Source organism: Gorilla gorilla, chromosome X, assembly GCF_029281585.2.
Source record: "Gorilla gorilla gorilla isolate KB3781 chromosome X, NHGRI_mGorGor1-v2.1_pri, whole genome shotgun sequence".
Classification (NCBI taxonomy): Eukaryota; Metazoa; Chordata; class Mammalia; order Primates; family Hominidae; genus Gorilla; species Gorilla gorilla.
The window spans coordinates 64,866,069-64,884,160 of record NC_073247.2 but is presented as its reverse complement, the minus strand read 5'-3'; the positions used below and the strand labels follow the sequence as shown (position 1 = coordinate 64,884,160).

At 45.6% G+C, this 18,092-nt stretch overlaps 1 protein-coding gene across 1 annotated transcript in view; it reads left to right on the top strand.

Annotated features, from left to right (window-relative positions):
- ITIH6 (inter-alpha-trypsin inhibitor heavy chain family member 6) overlaps positions 1-15,103 on the top strand; it is a 43,481-nt gene extending 28,378 nt beyond the window's left edge. Inside the window, exons 7-13 of the mRNA XM_031006044.2 lie at positions 4,112-4,283; positions 5,040-7,073; positions 8,909-9,001; positions 10,053-10,088; positions 10,254-10,367; positions 12,640-13,017; positions 13,915-15,103. Of these exons, the coding sequence (XP_030861904.2) occupies positions 4,112-4,283; positions 5,040-7,073; positions 8,909-9,001; positions 10,053-10,088; positions 10,254-10,367; positions 12,640-13,017; positions 13,915-14,126 (3,039 nt within the window). The 3' untranslated portion in view covers positions 14,127-15,103. The remainder of the gene's footprint in view (positions 1-4,111; positions 4,284-5,039; positions 7,074-8,908; positions 9,002-10,052; positions 10,089-10,253; positions 10,368-12,639; positions 13,018-13,914) is intronic.
- Positions 15,104-18,092: the final 2,989 nt, after the last annotated feature.

Sequence of the window (18,092 nt, the reverse complement as noted above, 5' to 3'; positions counted from 1 at the left end):
TGACAGATTCAGCAGGCAGAAAATCAGTAAGGACATAGTTGAACTGAACAGCACCATCAATTAACTGGATCGAATTGACATTTCTAGAATACTTTATTCAACAACATTACACATTCTGCTCAAGCAGATTACACATTCTTCTCAAGCTCACATGGAACATTTACCAAGATGGACCATATCCCTGGCCTTAAAACATACCTTAACAAATTTAAAATAATATAAATTGTACCAAGTATGCTCTCAAATCAAATGGAATTAAACTAGAATTCAATTACAGAAAGATAGCTGGGAAATCTCAAAGTAATTGGAGATTAAACAGCACACTTCTACTAACAGTCTATTCCTGGTCAACAAGAGGTTCTGACTTCTAGGACCTCATAGGCTCTCACTTTTCTACAGCTCTTCTCAGGAAAGGCAATCCTATTAAGTCTCTTCCCTCTCAATGGAAACAAGAGTATGGTGCTTAGCTCCCCGTCCCAGAATATACGACCTATCCCCAGAGCTCTCCCTATGGCAGGAAAGACTCTAATCCACTTAGAAGCATTCAAGATATTTCCTATCAGTTTAAGGTATAGAGAAAGGTGGGTCTCAAGTGTCCTTCCTGTGGTCTCTGAAATCCATATCTATATAAAGGATTGAAAGCATAATATTGTGCTTAGGGTCACTGGATTTAAAACCTCCCAAATGTGGATTTGAATCCCTTGTCCATCAATGACTAGCTGTATGACCTTAAGCAAGCACCCACCTCTCTGAGTCTCAGTGTCATCACCTGTAAAATGAGGATAGTATTAGTACCTTCTTCATTGTGTTGCTGTGATAATTAAGTGAGCTGATGCATCGAAAGGGTTTAGCACAGTGCCTGGAACATAGCAAGTGTCCTGTAAATGATACCTAATAGTAGATCCTACACACTCTATTCCCTGAACCTCCTATGGGCCTAGCCCTATGCTAGTATTGCCATGGAGAAGGGAGACAAGAAGCAGCAACATTATAAGCCCTTCTCTCAAAGGGTTCAATATTTGGATAGAAAGTAAAAATATTTCATGTAAAACAGTCAGTTAACAGACTGGGACAGGGAATATCTAAGTGAGAAGGGCAGGGGTCAGGGTTGGCAACTTAAGGAAGAACTTTCCAGAGAAGGAGCAACTGAAAGAACAGTAAAGATGTGAATAAATAAAGGGAAGTTGGAAAGTATGCTATCTAAAGAGCATAAAAGAGCAAGGTTTATGGAGTTAAACTGGAACCTGAGTTTTCTAGGGGCTGGTGAGACTAGCCTGGAAGAAATGGAGGGTGAGGCAGAAGAGCAGATTACAGCAGAACCAAAGCATGCAAAGTCATTGAAAGGCAGCTATAAAGACCTGGGATCCTGTTTGCAGATGACATGATTGTATATCTAGAAAACCCCATTGTCTTAGCCCAAAATCTCCTTAAGCTGATAAGCAACTTCAGCAAAGTCTCAGGATACAAAATCAATGTGCAAAAATCACAAGCATTCTTATACACCAATAATAGACAAACACAGAGCCAAATCATGAGTGAACTCCCAGTCACAATTGCTTCAAAGAGAATAAAATACCTAGGAATCCAACTTACAAGGGATGTGAAGGACTTCTTCAAGGAGAACTACAAACCACTGTTCAATGAAATAAAACAGGACACAAATAAATGGAAGAACATTCCATGCTCATGGATAGGAAGAATCAATGTCGTGAAAATGGCCATACTACCCAAGGTAATTTACAGATTCAATGCCATCCCCATCAAGCTACCAAGGACTTTCTTCACAGAACTGGAAAAAACTACTTTAAAGTTCATATGGAACCAAAAAAGAGCCCACATTGCCAAGTCAGTCTTAAGCCAAAAGAACAAAGCTGAAGACATCACACTACCTGACTTCAAACTATACTACAAGGCTACAGTAACCAAAACAGCATGGTACTGGTACCAAAACAGAGATATAGACAAATGGAACAGAACAGAGCCCTCAGAAATAATACCACACATCTACAACCATCTGATCTTTGACAAACCTGACAAAAACAAGAAATGGGGAAAGGATTCCCTATTTAATAAATGGTGCTGGGAAAACTGGCTAGCCATATGTAGAAAGATGAAACTGGATCCCTTCCTTACACCTTATACAAAAATTAATTCAAGACGGATTAAAGACTTACATGTTAGACCTAAAACCATAAAAACCCTAGAAGAAAACCTAGGCAATACCATTCAGGACATAGGCATGGGCAAGGACTTCATGGCTAAAACACCAAAAGCAATGGCAACAAAAGCCAAAATTGACAAATGGGATCTAATTAAACTCAAGAGCTTCTGCACAGCAAAAGAAACTACCATCAGAGTGAACAGGCAACCTACAGAATGGGAGAAAATTTTTGCAATCTATTCATCTGACAAAGGGCTAATATCCAGAATCTACAATGAACTCAAACAAATTGACAAGAAAAAAAATGAACAACCCCATCAAAAAGTGGGTGAAGGATATGAACAGACACTTCTCAAAAGAAGACATTTATGCAGCCAAAAGACACATGAAAAAATGCTCATCATCACTGGCCATCAGAGAAATGCAAATCAAAATCACAATGAGATACCATCTCACACCAGTTAGAATGGCAATCATTAAAAAGTCAGGAAACAACAGGTGCTGGAGAGGATGTGGAGAAATAGGAACACTTTTACACTGTTGGTGGGACTGAAAACTAGTTCTACCATTGTGGAAGACAGTGTGGCGATTCCTCAGGGATCTAGAACTAGAAATACCATTTGACCCAGCCATCCCATTACTGGCTATATACCCAAAGGATTATAAATCATGCTGCTATAAAGACATATGCATATGTATGTTTATTGCGGCACTATTCACAATAGCAAAGACTTGGAACCAAGCCAAATGTCCAACAATGATAGACTGGATTAAGAAAATGTGGCACATATACACCATGAAATACTATGCAGCCATAAAAAAGGATGAGTTCATGTCCTTTGTTGGGACATGGATGAAGCTGGAAACCATCATTCTCAGCTAACTATCTCAAGGACAAAAAGCCAAACACATGTTCTCACTCATAGGTGGGAATTGAACAATGAGAACACTTGGACACAGGAAGGGGAACATCACACACTGGGGCCTGTTGTAGCATGGGGTGGGGGGAAGGATAGCATTAGGACATATACCTAATGTAAATGACGAGTTAATGGGTGCAGCACACCAACATGGCACATGTGTACATATGTAACAAACCTGCACGTTGTGTACATGTACCCTAGAGCTTAAAGTATAATAATAAAAAAGAGACCTGGGATCATAAAGGTCCTAAACATCATTGAATCCTGGGTCATGGAGCCCAGGAACCATATAGCAAATGAATTCTAGAGCTCTAAAAACATGGAGCTAAACTATCGCAAGAACAAAAAACCAAACACTGCATGTTCTCTCTCATAGGTGGGAATTGAACAATGAGAACACATGGACACAGGAAGGCGAACATCACACTCTGGGGACTGTTGTGGGGTGGGGGGAGGGGGGAGGGATAGCATTAGGAGATATACCTAATGCTAGATGACGAGTTAGTGGGTGCAGCGCACCAGCATGGCACATGTATACATATGTAACTAACCTGCACAATGTGCACATGTACCCTAAAACTTAAAGTATAATAAAAAAAAAAAACATGGAGCTTGAACCTTTTAGATGACCAGTGTCCAATATGACTTTCGTGATGATGGAAATGATCTAAAATTCTGTGCTATCTAATATAGTAGCCAGTGGCAACATGTGGCTATTGAACACTTGAAATGTGGCTACTGCAAATAAAGAATTAAATGTTTGAATTTTTCTTTAATTTTAGCTAGTTTATATTCAAATGTAAGTAGCTACATGTGACTATTAGTTCCCATATTAAACAGTGCAGTTCTATGCCTTGGAACCCATAGAGTCTTTTCACCTGAGAATCCTAGATTCACAGAGTCCTGCAGTCAGAGAGTCTTAAAACCATATAACACTTAGATGTTAATGCCTTGTGTAGAAAAAGCCTTTCAATCTCATAGACCTCAAGTCTTGTCCCATTCTCTTCATTTCATCCATATCCCACAGACTAAAATGGCCATGAATGTGATCCTCAGTGACCTTCAAGCCAATGACTACTTCAACATCATCTCCTTTTCTGACACAGTTAATGTTTGGAAAGCTGGAGGCTCAATCCAGGCCACCATCCAGAATGTCCACAGTGCCAAGGACTACCTGCATTGCATGGAAGCCGATGGCTGTAAGTGTTAGATCTACCCACCCAAATGGGCAGGCTGTGGTGATATGGGAAATTCCTGAAACCCTCTCTTCATTCCCCCATCCTCCTCAACTCTCACAGTGCCTGAAATATCAAGACCACATTTCACACAAATATGGTCCTTTGTCCTCTGTGTTCTCCCATCACCCTTTCCTTGTAGAAAGAGCGCAGCCGATTCTCCATGTATCTTAGGGCACATTTCTTTTTGGCCTCAGTTTCCTCTTCTTTAAAGCAAACACTTGAAAGAATTTGCTAAACTTTCTTTAAATCAATAATCTAGATATTTATTTCCAAGCATTTGAGGAAGCTGCTGCCCTGATTCTAGCTTTTAAGCAATCGTCTCTGACAATTACTGAAGTCTCCTCTACCCACTGCCTCCTGTCAACTCTGTCCTTTCTTCCCCTGTAGCAAGAAGGTTGGAGGGGGGTTGCTAGCCTTGGGAGCCTGCCAGTCTGGCTCAGGAATGAGACATCTCCCCCCTCGACCCTGCACCACCAAGGAAACAGACAAAGAACAGTGTGAGACAGAGAGTGATAAAAGCCAAGGACATGTGGGCCCCAATGTCAGATCTCAGCAAGTCTGGGTGGGAGTGGAGAAGTTGGGAAGGAGAAACAATGGATACAGCCTGAGCAAAGATAAGGAGCTGTGAGCCTGGGAAGTTGATGAGGTGCCCAGTGTGTCTGCAATGGGGGTAGAAGTGACCAGAGAAGATGGTCTCACAATCTATTCCCCAATTAGGGACAGACATCAACTCAGCTCTGCTGGCAGCTGCTTCAGTGCTGAACCATAGCAACCAGGAGCCTGGGAGGGGCCCCAGTGTGGGGAGGATCCCTCTTATCATCTTCCTGACGGATGGGGAACCCACGGCTGGCGTGACGACCCCCAGTGTGATCCTCTCCAATGTCCGTCAGGCGCTAGGCCACAGGGTATCCCTTTTCAGCTTGGCCTTTGGGGATGATGCTGACTTTACACTGCTGCTCTGCCTGTCCCTGGAAAACCGGGGAATAGCCCGGCGCATATATGAGGACACTGATGCGGCCCTACAGCTGAAGGGCCTCTATGAGGAGATCTCCATGCCTCTGCTGGCAGATGTGCATCTGAACTACCTGGGTGGCTTGGTTGGGGCCTCCCCTTGGGCCGTTTTCCCCAACTACTTTGGTGGCTCTGAGCTGGTGGTGGCAGGACAGGTGCAGCCAGGCAAACAGGAACTGGGCATCCACCTGGCAGCCCGTGGCCCCAAGGATCAGCTTCTTGTGGCCCACCACAGTGAAGGGGCCACCAACAACAGCCAGAAGGCCTTTGGTTGCCCAGGGGAGCCAGCCCCCAATGTGGCCCACTTCATCCACCGCCTCTGGGCCTATGTCACCATTGGAGAACTGCTGGATGCACGCTTCCAAGCTCGTGACACCACCACTCGCCACCTGCTGGCTGCCAAAGTCCTCAAGCTGTCCCTTGAATACAACTTTGTCACACCTCTGACTTCACTGGTCATGGTGCAACCCAAAGAGGCCAGTGAGGAGACCAGGAGACAGACTTCCACCTCTGCTGGGCCAGACACCATCATGCCCTCATCCAGCAGCAGGCATGGCCTAGGGGTAAGCACAGCTCAGCCAGCCTTGGTGCCCAAGGTCATCTCCCCCAAATCAAGGCCTGTGAAACCAAAGTTCTACTTATCCTCAACTACTACTGCCTCTACCAAGAAGATGTTAAGTTCCAAAGAGCTGGAGCCATTCGGAGAGAGCCCTCATACCCTGTCGATGCCCACATACCCAAAGGCCAAAATTCCAGCACAACAGGATTCTGGCACCTTGGCCCAGCCAACTCTCAGGACAAAACCTACCATTCTTGTGCCCTCAAATTCTGGTACTCTGTTGCCTCTGAAGCCCGGCTCTCTATCAGACCAGAATCCTGATATATTACCCATGAACTCCAGGACACAAGTCCCACCTGTGAAACCTGGCATCCCAGCCTCGCCCAAAGCTGACACTGTGAAATGTGTTACTCCACTGCATTCCAAACCTGGTGCTCCATCGCACCCCCAACTTGGGGCACTCACATCACAGGCACCTAAAGGCCTGCCACAGTCAAGACCTGGAGTCTCTACACTTCAGGTTCCCAAGTACCCACCACACACCAGACCTAGGGTTCCTGCTCCCAAGACCCTAAACAACATGCCACACCTGGGGCCTGGAATCCTCTTGTCCAAGACCCCTAAAATCTTATTATCTCTTAAACCGAGTGCCCCACCACACCAAATTTCCACAAGCATATCACTTTCCAAGCCTGAGACCCCAAACCCCCATATGCCTCAAACCCCACTACCTCCTAGACCTGACAGACCAAGGCCCCCACTTCCTGAGAGCCTAAGCACATTCCCAAATACAATCTCAAGTTCCACAGGTCCCAGCAGTACCACAACCACCTCTGTCCTTGGAGAACCCCTCCCCATGCCCTTTACTCCCACTCTGCCCCCTGGAAGTTTCTGGCATCAGTATGACCTCCTCCCGGGTCCCCAGAGGACCAGGCAAGTTCTGGGACCATCTAGGCCAGGAGTTCCAACAATGAGCCTACTCAACAGCTCCAGGCCTACACCAGAAGGCAGCCTTCCAAACCTGCCAATCTTGCTGCCTTCTAGCATCCTCCCTGAGGCCATCAGTCTGCTCCTTCTCCATGAGGAGCTAGAGCTGCTGTCTGAATCAATGGTGGAATCCAAGTTCGTGGAGTCCTTGAACCCACCAGCTTTCTATACCTTCCTCACTCCTGATGAAGATGGTGAGTGCCATGGGTAAGAGGTCGAGCCATGAGGGTGAGGTATGAATGGACAGTACCAGGAGCTGGGAATCTACAAGGCTTATGCAGACTCCAGTGATGGGACAGCTGCTTCCTTGCTTGCTTGCTTGCTTGCTTGCTTTGGGACTTTGGACAAGTTACTTAACTTCTCTGGGCCTCAGTATACATGCATGGAATTAGAGGCCTTGGGAGAGGAGGAGTGTTGAGACTGGGAAGGCTGAACAGAAACAAATTGGCCAAGGGTTAGCTTTGACATTTGTTTTGTTGGACAAAAGAATTGCTGATGCTTCCTAAGCAGGGGAGGAATGCATCATTGGATGAGGCGGGTCTTATTGGTTTTTCTGTGCTCTGTGAATAGTCCTGCTTAATGACAGGGGTAGAAGAATTGGGGAAGATAATTAAAATTATCTTTAATTTCCAAAAAAAGTATGAAATAATAAGTTAACATTTGTGAGCTCTTCCTATGCACAAGTACTGCTCTACATACTGTACTTGTCCCTCATTTAATCCTCACAAGAAACATCTTTCTTTCTTGACATCGTCATTTTACACATGAGGAGAATGAAGCACAGAGAGGTAAAATAAGTTTCTCAATGTCACACAGCTAGTCAGAGAGTTGAACTCATACAATCTGGTCACAGAATGAATGTGATTCACCACTCCAGTATCCTGCCTTCCTAAGAGAAGGAGTGACATTTCCTAGGTGACCTTATAGGGCAGGATTAGAACCCACTGAGAGTGCCTAAGTCACAGGGATGCAAATTTGGGTATGACATCCTCTACATGCCTCTCTCCTCAGACACCCCTCCAATATCCTATCCATCCTCAGTTATTGACAATGCTACCTCTAATATATTTACCAAATCCATCCACTTCCCACCACCCCAAGTGTCACTGTGCTACAGCAGACCACCATTGTGTCTCACCTAGAAAACTGTTCCAGGCTCCTCACTCGTTTCCCTGCTTCCTCTCCTGTCCTGTTATAGGCCAGTCTCTCCCAGCAGCCAAAGGGATCCTTTAAAGACACAAATCACTTCATGCCCCTTCCCTACTTAAAATCCCTCAAGGGTTTCCCATCGTACTTAGAATGAAGTTAAAAGTCCTCTTCATGGCCAGCAGGCTCTGCATGATCTGCTCCCTACCCCCATTCCTCTACGACCTCACCCTCTCCCACCCATTCTCTGAACTCCAGCCCCACTGGTCTCTATTTTGCCCCTCCAATGAACACCCTACCCCATCTCCACTCAGGGACTTTTTTCAAGCTACTGTCTCTGCTTCATAATCATCTGACCAGCTTTGTCCTACCCCTTCCTGCTGCCCTTATCCCTTCCATTGCCCTTCAAACTCCAGCTCATGCCTTAGATCTCAGCTCAGATCTCCTTACCCACCCTCCCCCAAGCAGGCTACTTCAGGTCTCTGTTTAACTCCCATAGTCACCTCATTATTTTTTTCCAATAGCATTTATCACCATTTGTGATAAATTATGATTTCATTCATGTCTGCCACCCCCTACTAAACTATGAGCTTCACCAGGTCAGAAACTATGTCTTTATTTTTCACCACCATATACCTAATACCTAAGCAATGCCTGAATGAATGAATGAATGAATGAACAAATGAATGTATAAATGCTATAAGGAAGAACTTTGAACATATCTGAGCTTGAGAGATTAAGAGGCTGTGGAGAGCATAAGGTCCCAGTCCTGGAGATGGGCAGGCCAACCTGCAGAGCCAGTGAGGGCTCTCCTTGTCAGAAGGATTTTGAGACTTTGCCCCTGGAATTTGAAGGGTTTTCTTATTTCTTTTGTGCTTGGCAGGAAGTCCAAACTGGGATGGCAATTCTGAGGAGATCCTGGGAGGAGCTGGAGGCAGCATGGAATCTCAAGGAAGTTCTGTGGGGTTAGCAAAAGGTGAGCAAGGAGCTCCCCTGACAAAGATCCCCTGGGTCTTCATTTCCATTCCATTAGAATTCTTATTGACATTGTGGGAGACCAGAGGGAGGTAATGTATTAGTTTTCTATTGTTATGTAACATTTATCACAAATTTAGTAGCTTAAAACAACACCAATTAATAATCTCACAGTTCTGTAAGTCAGTAGTCTAGAAATAGCTTAGTTAGATTCTCTGCTCAGGGTCTCACAAGATTGAAATCAAGGTGTCTGTCACACTGAGCTCTCATCCTCTTCCACACTCATTCACGTTGTTAGCAGAATTTAGTTATTTGTGTTGCTGGGACTGAGGTTCCCATTTTCTTTCTGGCTGTTGGCTGGAGGATCGCTCTCAGCTGCAAGAGGTTACCTGGGGCCACTCTCAGTACCTAGAAATCTCCTGCATTCCTTGCCATGTGGTCCCCCTCCATCTTCAAAGGCAGCTATGGAGCATTCCGCTAACGCCAAACCCTTCTCACACTTTAAATTTCTCTGACTCCTCTGTCTGTGACCTCTAGATGCAAATATTAAGGGCTTACGTGATTAGGTCAGGCCCCACCTGGATAATATACCCTTCATAAGTTCAATAGGGTCACATGAAATAACCTATTTCTGGGAGGATATTCCATCATATTCACAGCTCTGGAGATTTTACAGAGTGTGTACACCAAGAGATCCTGTGGGCCATCTTAGAATTCTACCTACCACAGGCAGAGAGCAAGAGAAAAGAGCATTTGGGCTGGCCTTGAAGGATAACTAGAAATTCATCCTTGGTAGTTAAGGGAAAGGAAAACATTCCAGGTGGCAGGAAAAACAGGAGTAAAGGGTCACTAGGAAGAGAAGGTAGGACACTCATAACAATAGTTTGGTTGGGCTAGAGCACAAAGACTGGAGAGCTAGGCAGGGACTAGATTTCAGAAAAGCCTTAAATGCTGAACACAGGAATTTGGCCCTTATCTGGGAGTATGTCCCAGAATTCCTAGAAATGTGATAGATTAGTCCCTTCCCAACACAGTCTCTCTCTCCTTTGCAGGCACATTGCCTAGCATCTTCACCTTCTCCTCCTCAGGTAAGCCAGTCACCCCCATGGCTCCCCTGTTTGAGTACAGGGCAGCTTGTGCACTGGGACTGGGGCTGGGGAAACAGACATAACCTCTTCCCTTTCCCTCCTCTCTCTTTCCCTCTCCCTTCCACTTATTCCTTTAACTTTAGAGTTGTATCTTCTGCCTTGCAGTGGACGGGGACCCCCACTTTGTGATCCAAATCCCACACTCAGAAGAGAAGATCTGCTTCACACTGAATGGGCACCCTGGGGACTTGCTGCAGCTCATAGAGGACCCAAAGGCAGGTAAGAGCCCCAAGAACTCCATCACCATACACCAAAGCTGGATATATCCATGTCAATACCCCTAGACATTTGTGGGTTAATACCCCAGACACATAGCAATGCACCTCACTAACACACGGTAACACACAAGAACACACCAAGACACACACAAAAACACACATGAATACACTCAAATACCAAGATACTCACAGATACACGCACAAAAGGGCATAGAGTAAACTCACACAAATATGATGGAACTTCAAAAAGTTTGTGGTAAAATGGAATTAAACGATAAAAAATTAAAAACATAAACATTGTTTCTCAACATAAGCTCCATCAAGTACAAGATAAGCAATGATAGCAGCCATTTAGTCCATCCCTAAAGAACTGAGGGTCCTGGGAATTTAACCCATTAAAATGCAGTATTTTATACATTACTTAAAAATGAAGAAAACTGGGTGCCATTTAAAGATTTTTTAAGATTAGGAAACAAAAATAAGTCAGAAGGAGCCAAATCAGGACTGTAAGGTCAATGCCTAATGATTTCTCATCAAAACTCTTGAAAAATTGCCCTTGTTTGATGAGAGAAATGAGCAGAAGCATTGTCATGGTGGAGAATTCTCTGGTGAGGCTTTCCCAGGCATTTTTCTACTAAAGTTTTGGCTAACTTTCTCAAAACATTCTCGTAATAAGCAGATATTATCATGCTTTGGCCCTCCAGAACGTCAGCTAGTAAAATGTCTTGAGCATCTCCCAAAACCAGTTGCCATGACCTTTGCTCTTGACAAGTCTGCTTTTGCTTTGAATGAACCACTTCTACCTCTTGGTAGCCATTGCTTTGATTGTGCTTTTGTCTTCAGGATCATACTGATAAAGCCATGTTTCATTTTCTGTTATACTTCTTTGAGGGAATGCTTTAGGATCTTGATCCCACTTGTTTAAAGTTTTCATTGAAAGCTCTGCTCTTGTCTGCAGGTGATCTGGGTGCAATGGTTTTGGCACCTGTCAAGTTGAAAGTTTACTCAACTTTAATTTTTCCGTCAGAATTGTGTAAGCTGAACCAATTGAGATGTCTATGGTGTTGGCTATTGTTTCTGCTGTTAATTGCCAGTTCTCTTCAATTAGAGCATGAACAAGATGAATTTTTCCTCGAAAACTGATGTAGATGGTCTGCCACTGCAGCCTTCTTCATCTTCAACATTGTCTCATCCCTTCTTAAAATGAGTTATCCATTTGTAAACTTCTGCTTTCTTTAGGACATTGTCCTTATAAACTTTTCATAAAATGCCAATAATTTTACCATTCTTGCACCCAAGCTTCACCATAAATTGTTCTTCCTTCAATTTTAGCAGAGTTCATGCTGCTCTGATAGGGGCTCTTTTCAAACTGATGTCTTGTCCTTCTTAATGCTTCAAACTAGATCTGGTTCATCCGTGTTGTAACAAATTAGTATGAGTTTATTTTGGTGTAAAAAATTTTGAAATCCATGCATAGTTTTTCATAAAATGCATTTTCCATGAACTTTTTGAAGACTCCTCATACACACCATGGTGTACATATTTTGACACTCCTTTCACCCACAAATATGCAAATATGCACCTAGACACATGGTGACACACAACACATGCCCAGATATACACAATGGCATGCACATCAACACACTCGGGCATACAAGTACTGAATACCCCAAGGTTAATCCCAATTTCCAAGTATTCAACACATACAGGCAGCAAACATACTCTGCTACACTAGTTATATGAAATACACTGATGCATGGAAATACCTGCCAAGCCAAACAATGACACTAATCCAGATGCACACACTGACACTCCAGATACACATCAGTACAGACCAACACATAACCAGGTACACACAACATACACTATTGCACCAAGACATATAACACCAACATATCCAGAGGCGCATACATAAATATACAAGCAAAAATACGCACTCTAACATAACACCTTCTCCAAACATGCAGATGTACTGATATGCCCAGACTTACTCATATGAACATAACCAAACACACATATTACACACTCAGAGGCAAACACACATATATATGCAAACAACCACACTGGGGTAAGCATGTGCACACATACTACATGCCCCCACTCCACACACTGCTCAAGAAGGAGCAGCCAGGTGGACCATGGTAGAAGTAGTTCTCTCAGGAGTTGGCCCTCCAGCCACAAATCTGCACTACTTCATCTGCCCATGCTGTGGGTGACCATGTAAATGACCATGCAAAAGCCCCCGCTCCAGGCCCACACTCCCCTCCCTCCAGGGCTGCATGTGAGTGGGAAGCTGCTTGGCGCACCACCAAGGCCGGGCCACAAGGACCAGACTCGCACCTACTTCCAGATCATCACAGTCACTACAGACAAACCCCGGGCCTATACTATCACCATCAGCCGCAGCTCTATATCTTTGCGAGGCGAGGATACCTTGCGCCTGTCCTGGGACCGACCTGCCCTGCTGAAGAGGCCCCAGCTGGAGCTCTATGTGGCTGCTGCAGCCCACCTTACCCTCCGCCTTGGGCCCTACCTTGAGTTCCTAGTCCTCCGACACCGCTACAGACATCCCAGTACCCTGCAACTACCCCACCTGGGGTTCTACGTGGCCAATGGCTCAGGCCTCAGCCCCTCAGCCCGTGGCCTGATAGGTAAGTGCAGCTGAGGCTGAGAGGGGCCAGGGAGCACCAGCCACCAAAAAGACCCTGCCAGGGTGAAAGGCACGTATATCCCCAACCAGGAAGAGGAATCAGCAACAGACTCTTCCCTTGGGGAAGCTCCTCATCTTGGGAGAGGACAGACCCAGATATGGATAGTGAACACAGGAGGGGATCATTCCTGGACAGAAAGCTGCCCAGGGAGCTAGAGAAAACCAGAGTAGGGGAACTTGCCCAGCCTCAGAGCTCAAGAAAGACTTCCTGGAGGAGGTAGACACACCCACGCTGAGTCTGAAAGGCTAAACAAGAGTGTGGAGGAAAGGAATGGAAGTTGGAGGAAATAGAGTTGAGTGGTCAGAGTTGAATGCCAGGATGAGGAATTGGGCTTTATCCTGAAAGCAATGAGGAGCCATGAAGGGTTATAAGCAGAGGAGAGACACAGTCATATCTGGGTGTTACGAAGATCCCTCTGGAGACTGCTATGAAGGGAGGTTGTAGGAAGCCAGGCTGTAGGTCAGGAGACACTGGCAGAACCTGAGGCAGAGGCTCACATCAAAGAGTGACAGTGGGTTAAACAGATATTTTTACCTCCTCTGGGCCTCCTCCCTCCTCTTGTCTCCTTCTTTCTAATCTTCCCTGTCTTCTCCAAACCTGGCTGTCCCCCTTTCTCTGCCATCTCATGTACTTTGGCTCCCTACTTCCATATTACACTCCAGCCCCATCTGGCTCCTGTACAGTTCTCACAATGCCCAGCCTCTTCCCTCTGGTCTTTTGCTGCCCCTCCTTCTTCCTCCTTTAAATCCCTCTGGATTTCCTGCTGGGCCTCCTTGCAGATCTCTGAGCAGGGACTCAGGCCACCTCCCTGACCAGCACTGCATCTCTCTCCCTCAGGGCAGTTCCAGCACGCAGACATCCGACTGGTGACAGGACCTATGGGGCCATGCTTACGAAGGCACCATGGCCCAGATGTGCCTGTGATTCTAGGCAAGAGGCTGCTGAAGGACTCACCAAGGCTGCTGCCCCGCTGGGCTTCCTGCTGGCTGGTGAAGCGCTCTCATGTAGAGCTGCTTCTGGGCCACCCCTACCTCTCCTATGTCCTGTGATGGCTTCTGAATTCCAGAGCCAGGAGACCTGAATTTGGGAGATCCAGAAACCAGGGCATGGGGTGAGCCAGGGACAGAGACCCAAGGACATGGAAGCACACACAGGGACACACAGACTCACGCATGTTCTAAGGAACACATATACAAGGGTATACAAACACATAGGCATGCAGAGACATAGAGTCAGGGACTCCTGCATCTTCATGGTCCTTCACGTCTCCAGTCTCACCCTCTCCAAATCCATGCTCCACACCAGCCCTACAAGCCACTTTTGTAAAATGAAAAAATGATCAGTAGTTCTGCTCACAGCTTTCCCTAACTCCTACAGCATATTCAAGGCTCTCAGAGTTTCCTTAACAAACCATGCTCACTCCTACCACTGGACCATTGCATGTGCTTTTCCTTCTGCATGAAACACTCTTCCTTTGTTCCTGTAGGTGAGTATAATTCTTCCTTCAAATCCTAGTTGTTACCTCTTCTAGGAGGCCTTTCCTGATGCCTGCCCTAGATTGAGTTTGGTCCTGTCCTCTGGGTTCCTATAGCCCACCCCCAACCCTCCACGCTCACAGTATTTATACTGTGTAGTAATCATCTGTTTACTTGTCTGGATCCCTGACTTAGACTGTGAGATCTTTGAGGGCAAGGACCTTTTCTGAATCATCTATGTATCCCCAGTGCCTCTCACATAATAGGTGCTTAGTAAATATTTGTTAAAAGAATGAATTAATTAATTAACAAAAAAGGATCCCATAACATAGCAATAGACACACATATATACATACTCACAACCAAAGACACAGGATCACACCCGGAAAAACATTGACAAGGGCACAGATATGGATGGATAGAGGGACAGACATTTATGGAAACACAGGAATCACAAAACAAACATGGACATAGGGGTATAGAGACATAAAAAGATGGGGACAGGGAGCCAGAGTGGCAGAATCAGGGACATAAACTCAGAGAAAAAGGAACAGATGCTCTCTGGCTGCACCTCTGTGTCTTCGTGGTTTTCAGTTACTGTCCCTGTCACAAAGAGGCAAAGAGTAAAAAAGGTCACTTAGGTACAGACACATAATGAGTAATGTAAAGACACTGATACATAACGATATACAAACTAAGACATAGATAAACATAGAGATTCAGACACAGGAGCAGAGGTATTAAGACACACAGAGACATGGGGACATAGGTAACCAAGGAGACACTGACCAGGACCACAGTCCAAGACACCAAGGTCAGAGGGGTAGAAACTCAGAGATACACTGACATGCTGATTTGCAGACATGAGGCAGAGAATAGGAGAAGAACAGAGAAACACAGGGCCAGAGACATATAAAGATGTAGAAACAGAGATGTTACACAGACTGAGGCTTGGTGACAAAGATAGGGATATAGGCAAAAGAATACACTAAGAGTGAGACAGGAGCACAGACTCATATGTTCACAGCTCCACAGATAAAGACATGGAGACTCAGACACTTGAACAGTTACAAGAAAAGAGATAAGGTTCAGGCCAGAGACATAAGGAGAGGCAAGATGCAGACCCAGGTAAAATGGGGACATTGTGACACAGTGAGAGGGACATTGGGAATTCAGAGACAGAGAACCCAGAACAAGTAGACATAGGGATGTGAACCCACAAACACAGTCATATGGACACAGGCTAGACACAGAGACAGAAACACAGGGACATGTCTGGTAAGATAGAAACAGGAACAAGGAAACCTAAACACATAGATCAGACAGACAGAATATAAGCAAATGGGCATAAACATGTGACAAAGAAGTATATCCAGAGAAGCAAGGATGCAAAGACACCGAACCAACATGCACCTGGCAACACCAGAAAAAGTTACACACAGACAGACAACCAAGGCCACAACAGAAGGCATGGGAACAGGGAATCAGACCCAGGTACACAGAGATAGTGGCTTAAAGATAAAAAGATATGGAACCAGACACCAGACGCAAACAGAGAGGCAGGAACACAGAGGAGGTGAGCCAGACCAAAACAAAACCAGGGGCAGAGTGACACAGAAAGAGAAACAGATGCAGAAAGACACCCTGACAAACAGACTCATAGAAATGTCAACAGTCATGGGAACCCAGAGAAAAAGACACAGGAACTGAAAAAGAGAGGGACTGAATCACAGAACAACTTAAAACACAACCACAGTAACATAAAGAAACAATAATACAGAGATATCGACAAAAGCTGGGGAAAATAGATGGAGAAGAGGATAAATACAGAAACACAGAGACACAAACATGGAAAGCAAAGTTCCAGAAATGCACAGACTCGGGGACTCACTAACACAGGGCATATGGAAAGAGGCATATGCAGATTTATGAACATGCAGACCCTGGAACACAGAGCCTCAGAGACACCCAGACAGAAGAACACAGAGGGAGGCAGTGTAAGATGGCAGAATAGAAGGCTCCACCTATCATCCCCTGCCTTCCCCGCAAGGACACCAATTAAACAACTATCTACACAAAAAAAGCAACTTCTTAAGAACAAAAAATCAGGTAAGCACTCACAGTACCTGGTTTTAACTTCATATCACTGAAAGAGGCACTGAAGAGGTAGGAAAAACAGTCTTGACTCACCAACACCACCTCCCCATCCCCTAGCAGTGGCTGAGGGGTGTGGAGAGAGAATCTGACTACTTGGGAGAGGGAAAGCACAGCAATTGAAGTGAGGCATTGAACTCAGTGCTGCCCTGTCATAGCAGAAAGCAAAATAACGAACTCAGCTGACGCCTGCACACAGAGGGAACATTTAAATTAGCCCTAGCCAGAGGGGAATTGCCCATCCCAGCAGTTGAAATTTGAGTTCCCACAAGCCACACCACCTTGGGCCAAAGTGTTTTGGGGCCCCAAATAAACATGAAAGGCAGTCTAGGACACAAGGACTGCAACTCCTAAGCAAGTCCTAGTGCTAAACTGGGCTCTGAAACAGTGGACTGGGGAGGGGAGGGCACTCAACCGACAGAGACATTAGGCAGGGTGGCAAAGGGAGTACTGGCACAACACCTCCCCTAACCCCAGGCTGCATAGCTGGAAGCTCCAAAAGAGACTTCTTTCTTCCACTTGAGGAGAGAAGAGGGAAGAATGGGGAGGACTTTGTCTTGCATCTTGGATACCACCTAAGCTACAATGGGACAGGGTACTGGTCAGAGTTGTGAGGCCCCCTTTCTAGGCCCCAGTTCCCAGACAACATTTCTAGACACACCCTGGGCCAGAAGGGAACCTGCTGCATTGAAGGGAAGGACCCAGTTGTGGCAGGATTCCTTGCCTGCTAACTGAAGAGCCCTTGGTCCCTGAATAACTAACAGTGATACCCAGGTACTACGTCAAGAGCCTTGGGTGAGACTCTCAGACTTGCTGGCTTCAGATGAGACTTAACACATTCCCAGCTGTAATGGCTATGGGGCAAGACTCTTTCCACTAAAGTGGAAGGAAAAGTAAAGGGGACTTTGTCTCGCACCTTAGGTACCAGCTCAACCTTGCAGGGTAGAGCATGAAGAGGGCTCTTAGGGTTACCAATTCCAGGTATTGGATCTTGGATGGCATTTCTGGACCTGCCTTAGGCCAGAGGGGAGCCCACTGCCCTAAATGGTGAGTCCCAGGCCAGGCAACATCTAACACACGCTGATTGAAGAGCCCTTGATTCTTAAGGGAACATCAGTGGTAGCCTGGCAGTACTCCCTGTGAGTCTGTGGTGGCAGTGGGCATGGGGTGAGGCTCCTCTGCCTTTAGAAAAGTGAGGGAAGATTGGGAAGGACTGTGTCTTGTGGATTGAGTTTCATCTCAGCCACAGTACAGTAGAACATCAGGTAGATTTCTAAGGTTTTTGACTCCAGTACCTGGTACCTGGGTGGCATCTCTGGACCTATTCGGGGCCTGAGGGAACTCACTGCCCTGAAGGGAAGGACATAAGCCTGACTGACTTTGCGA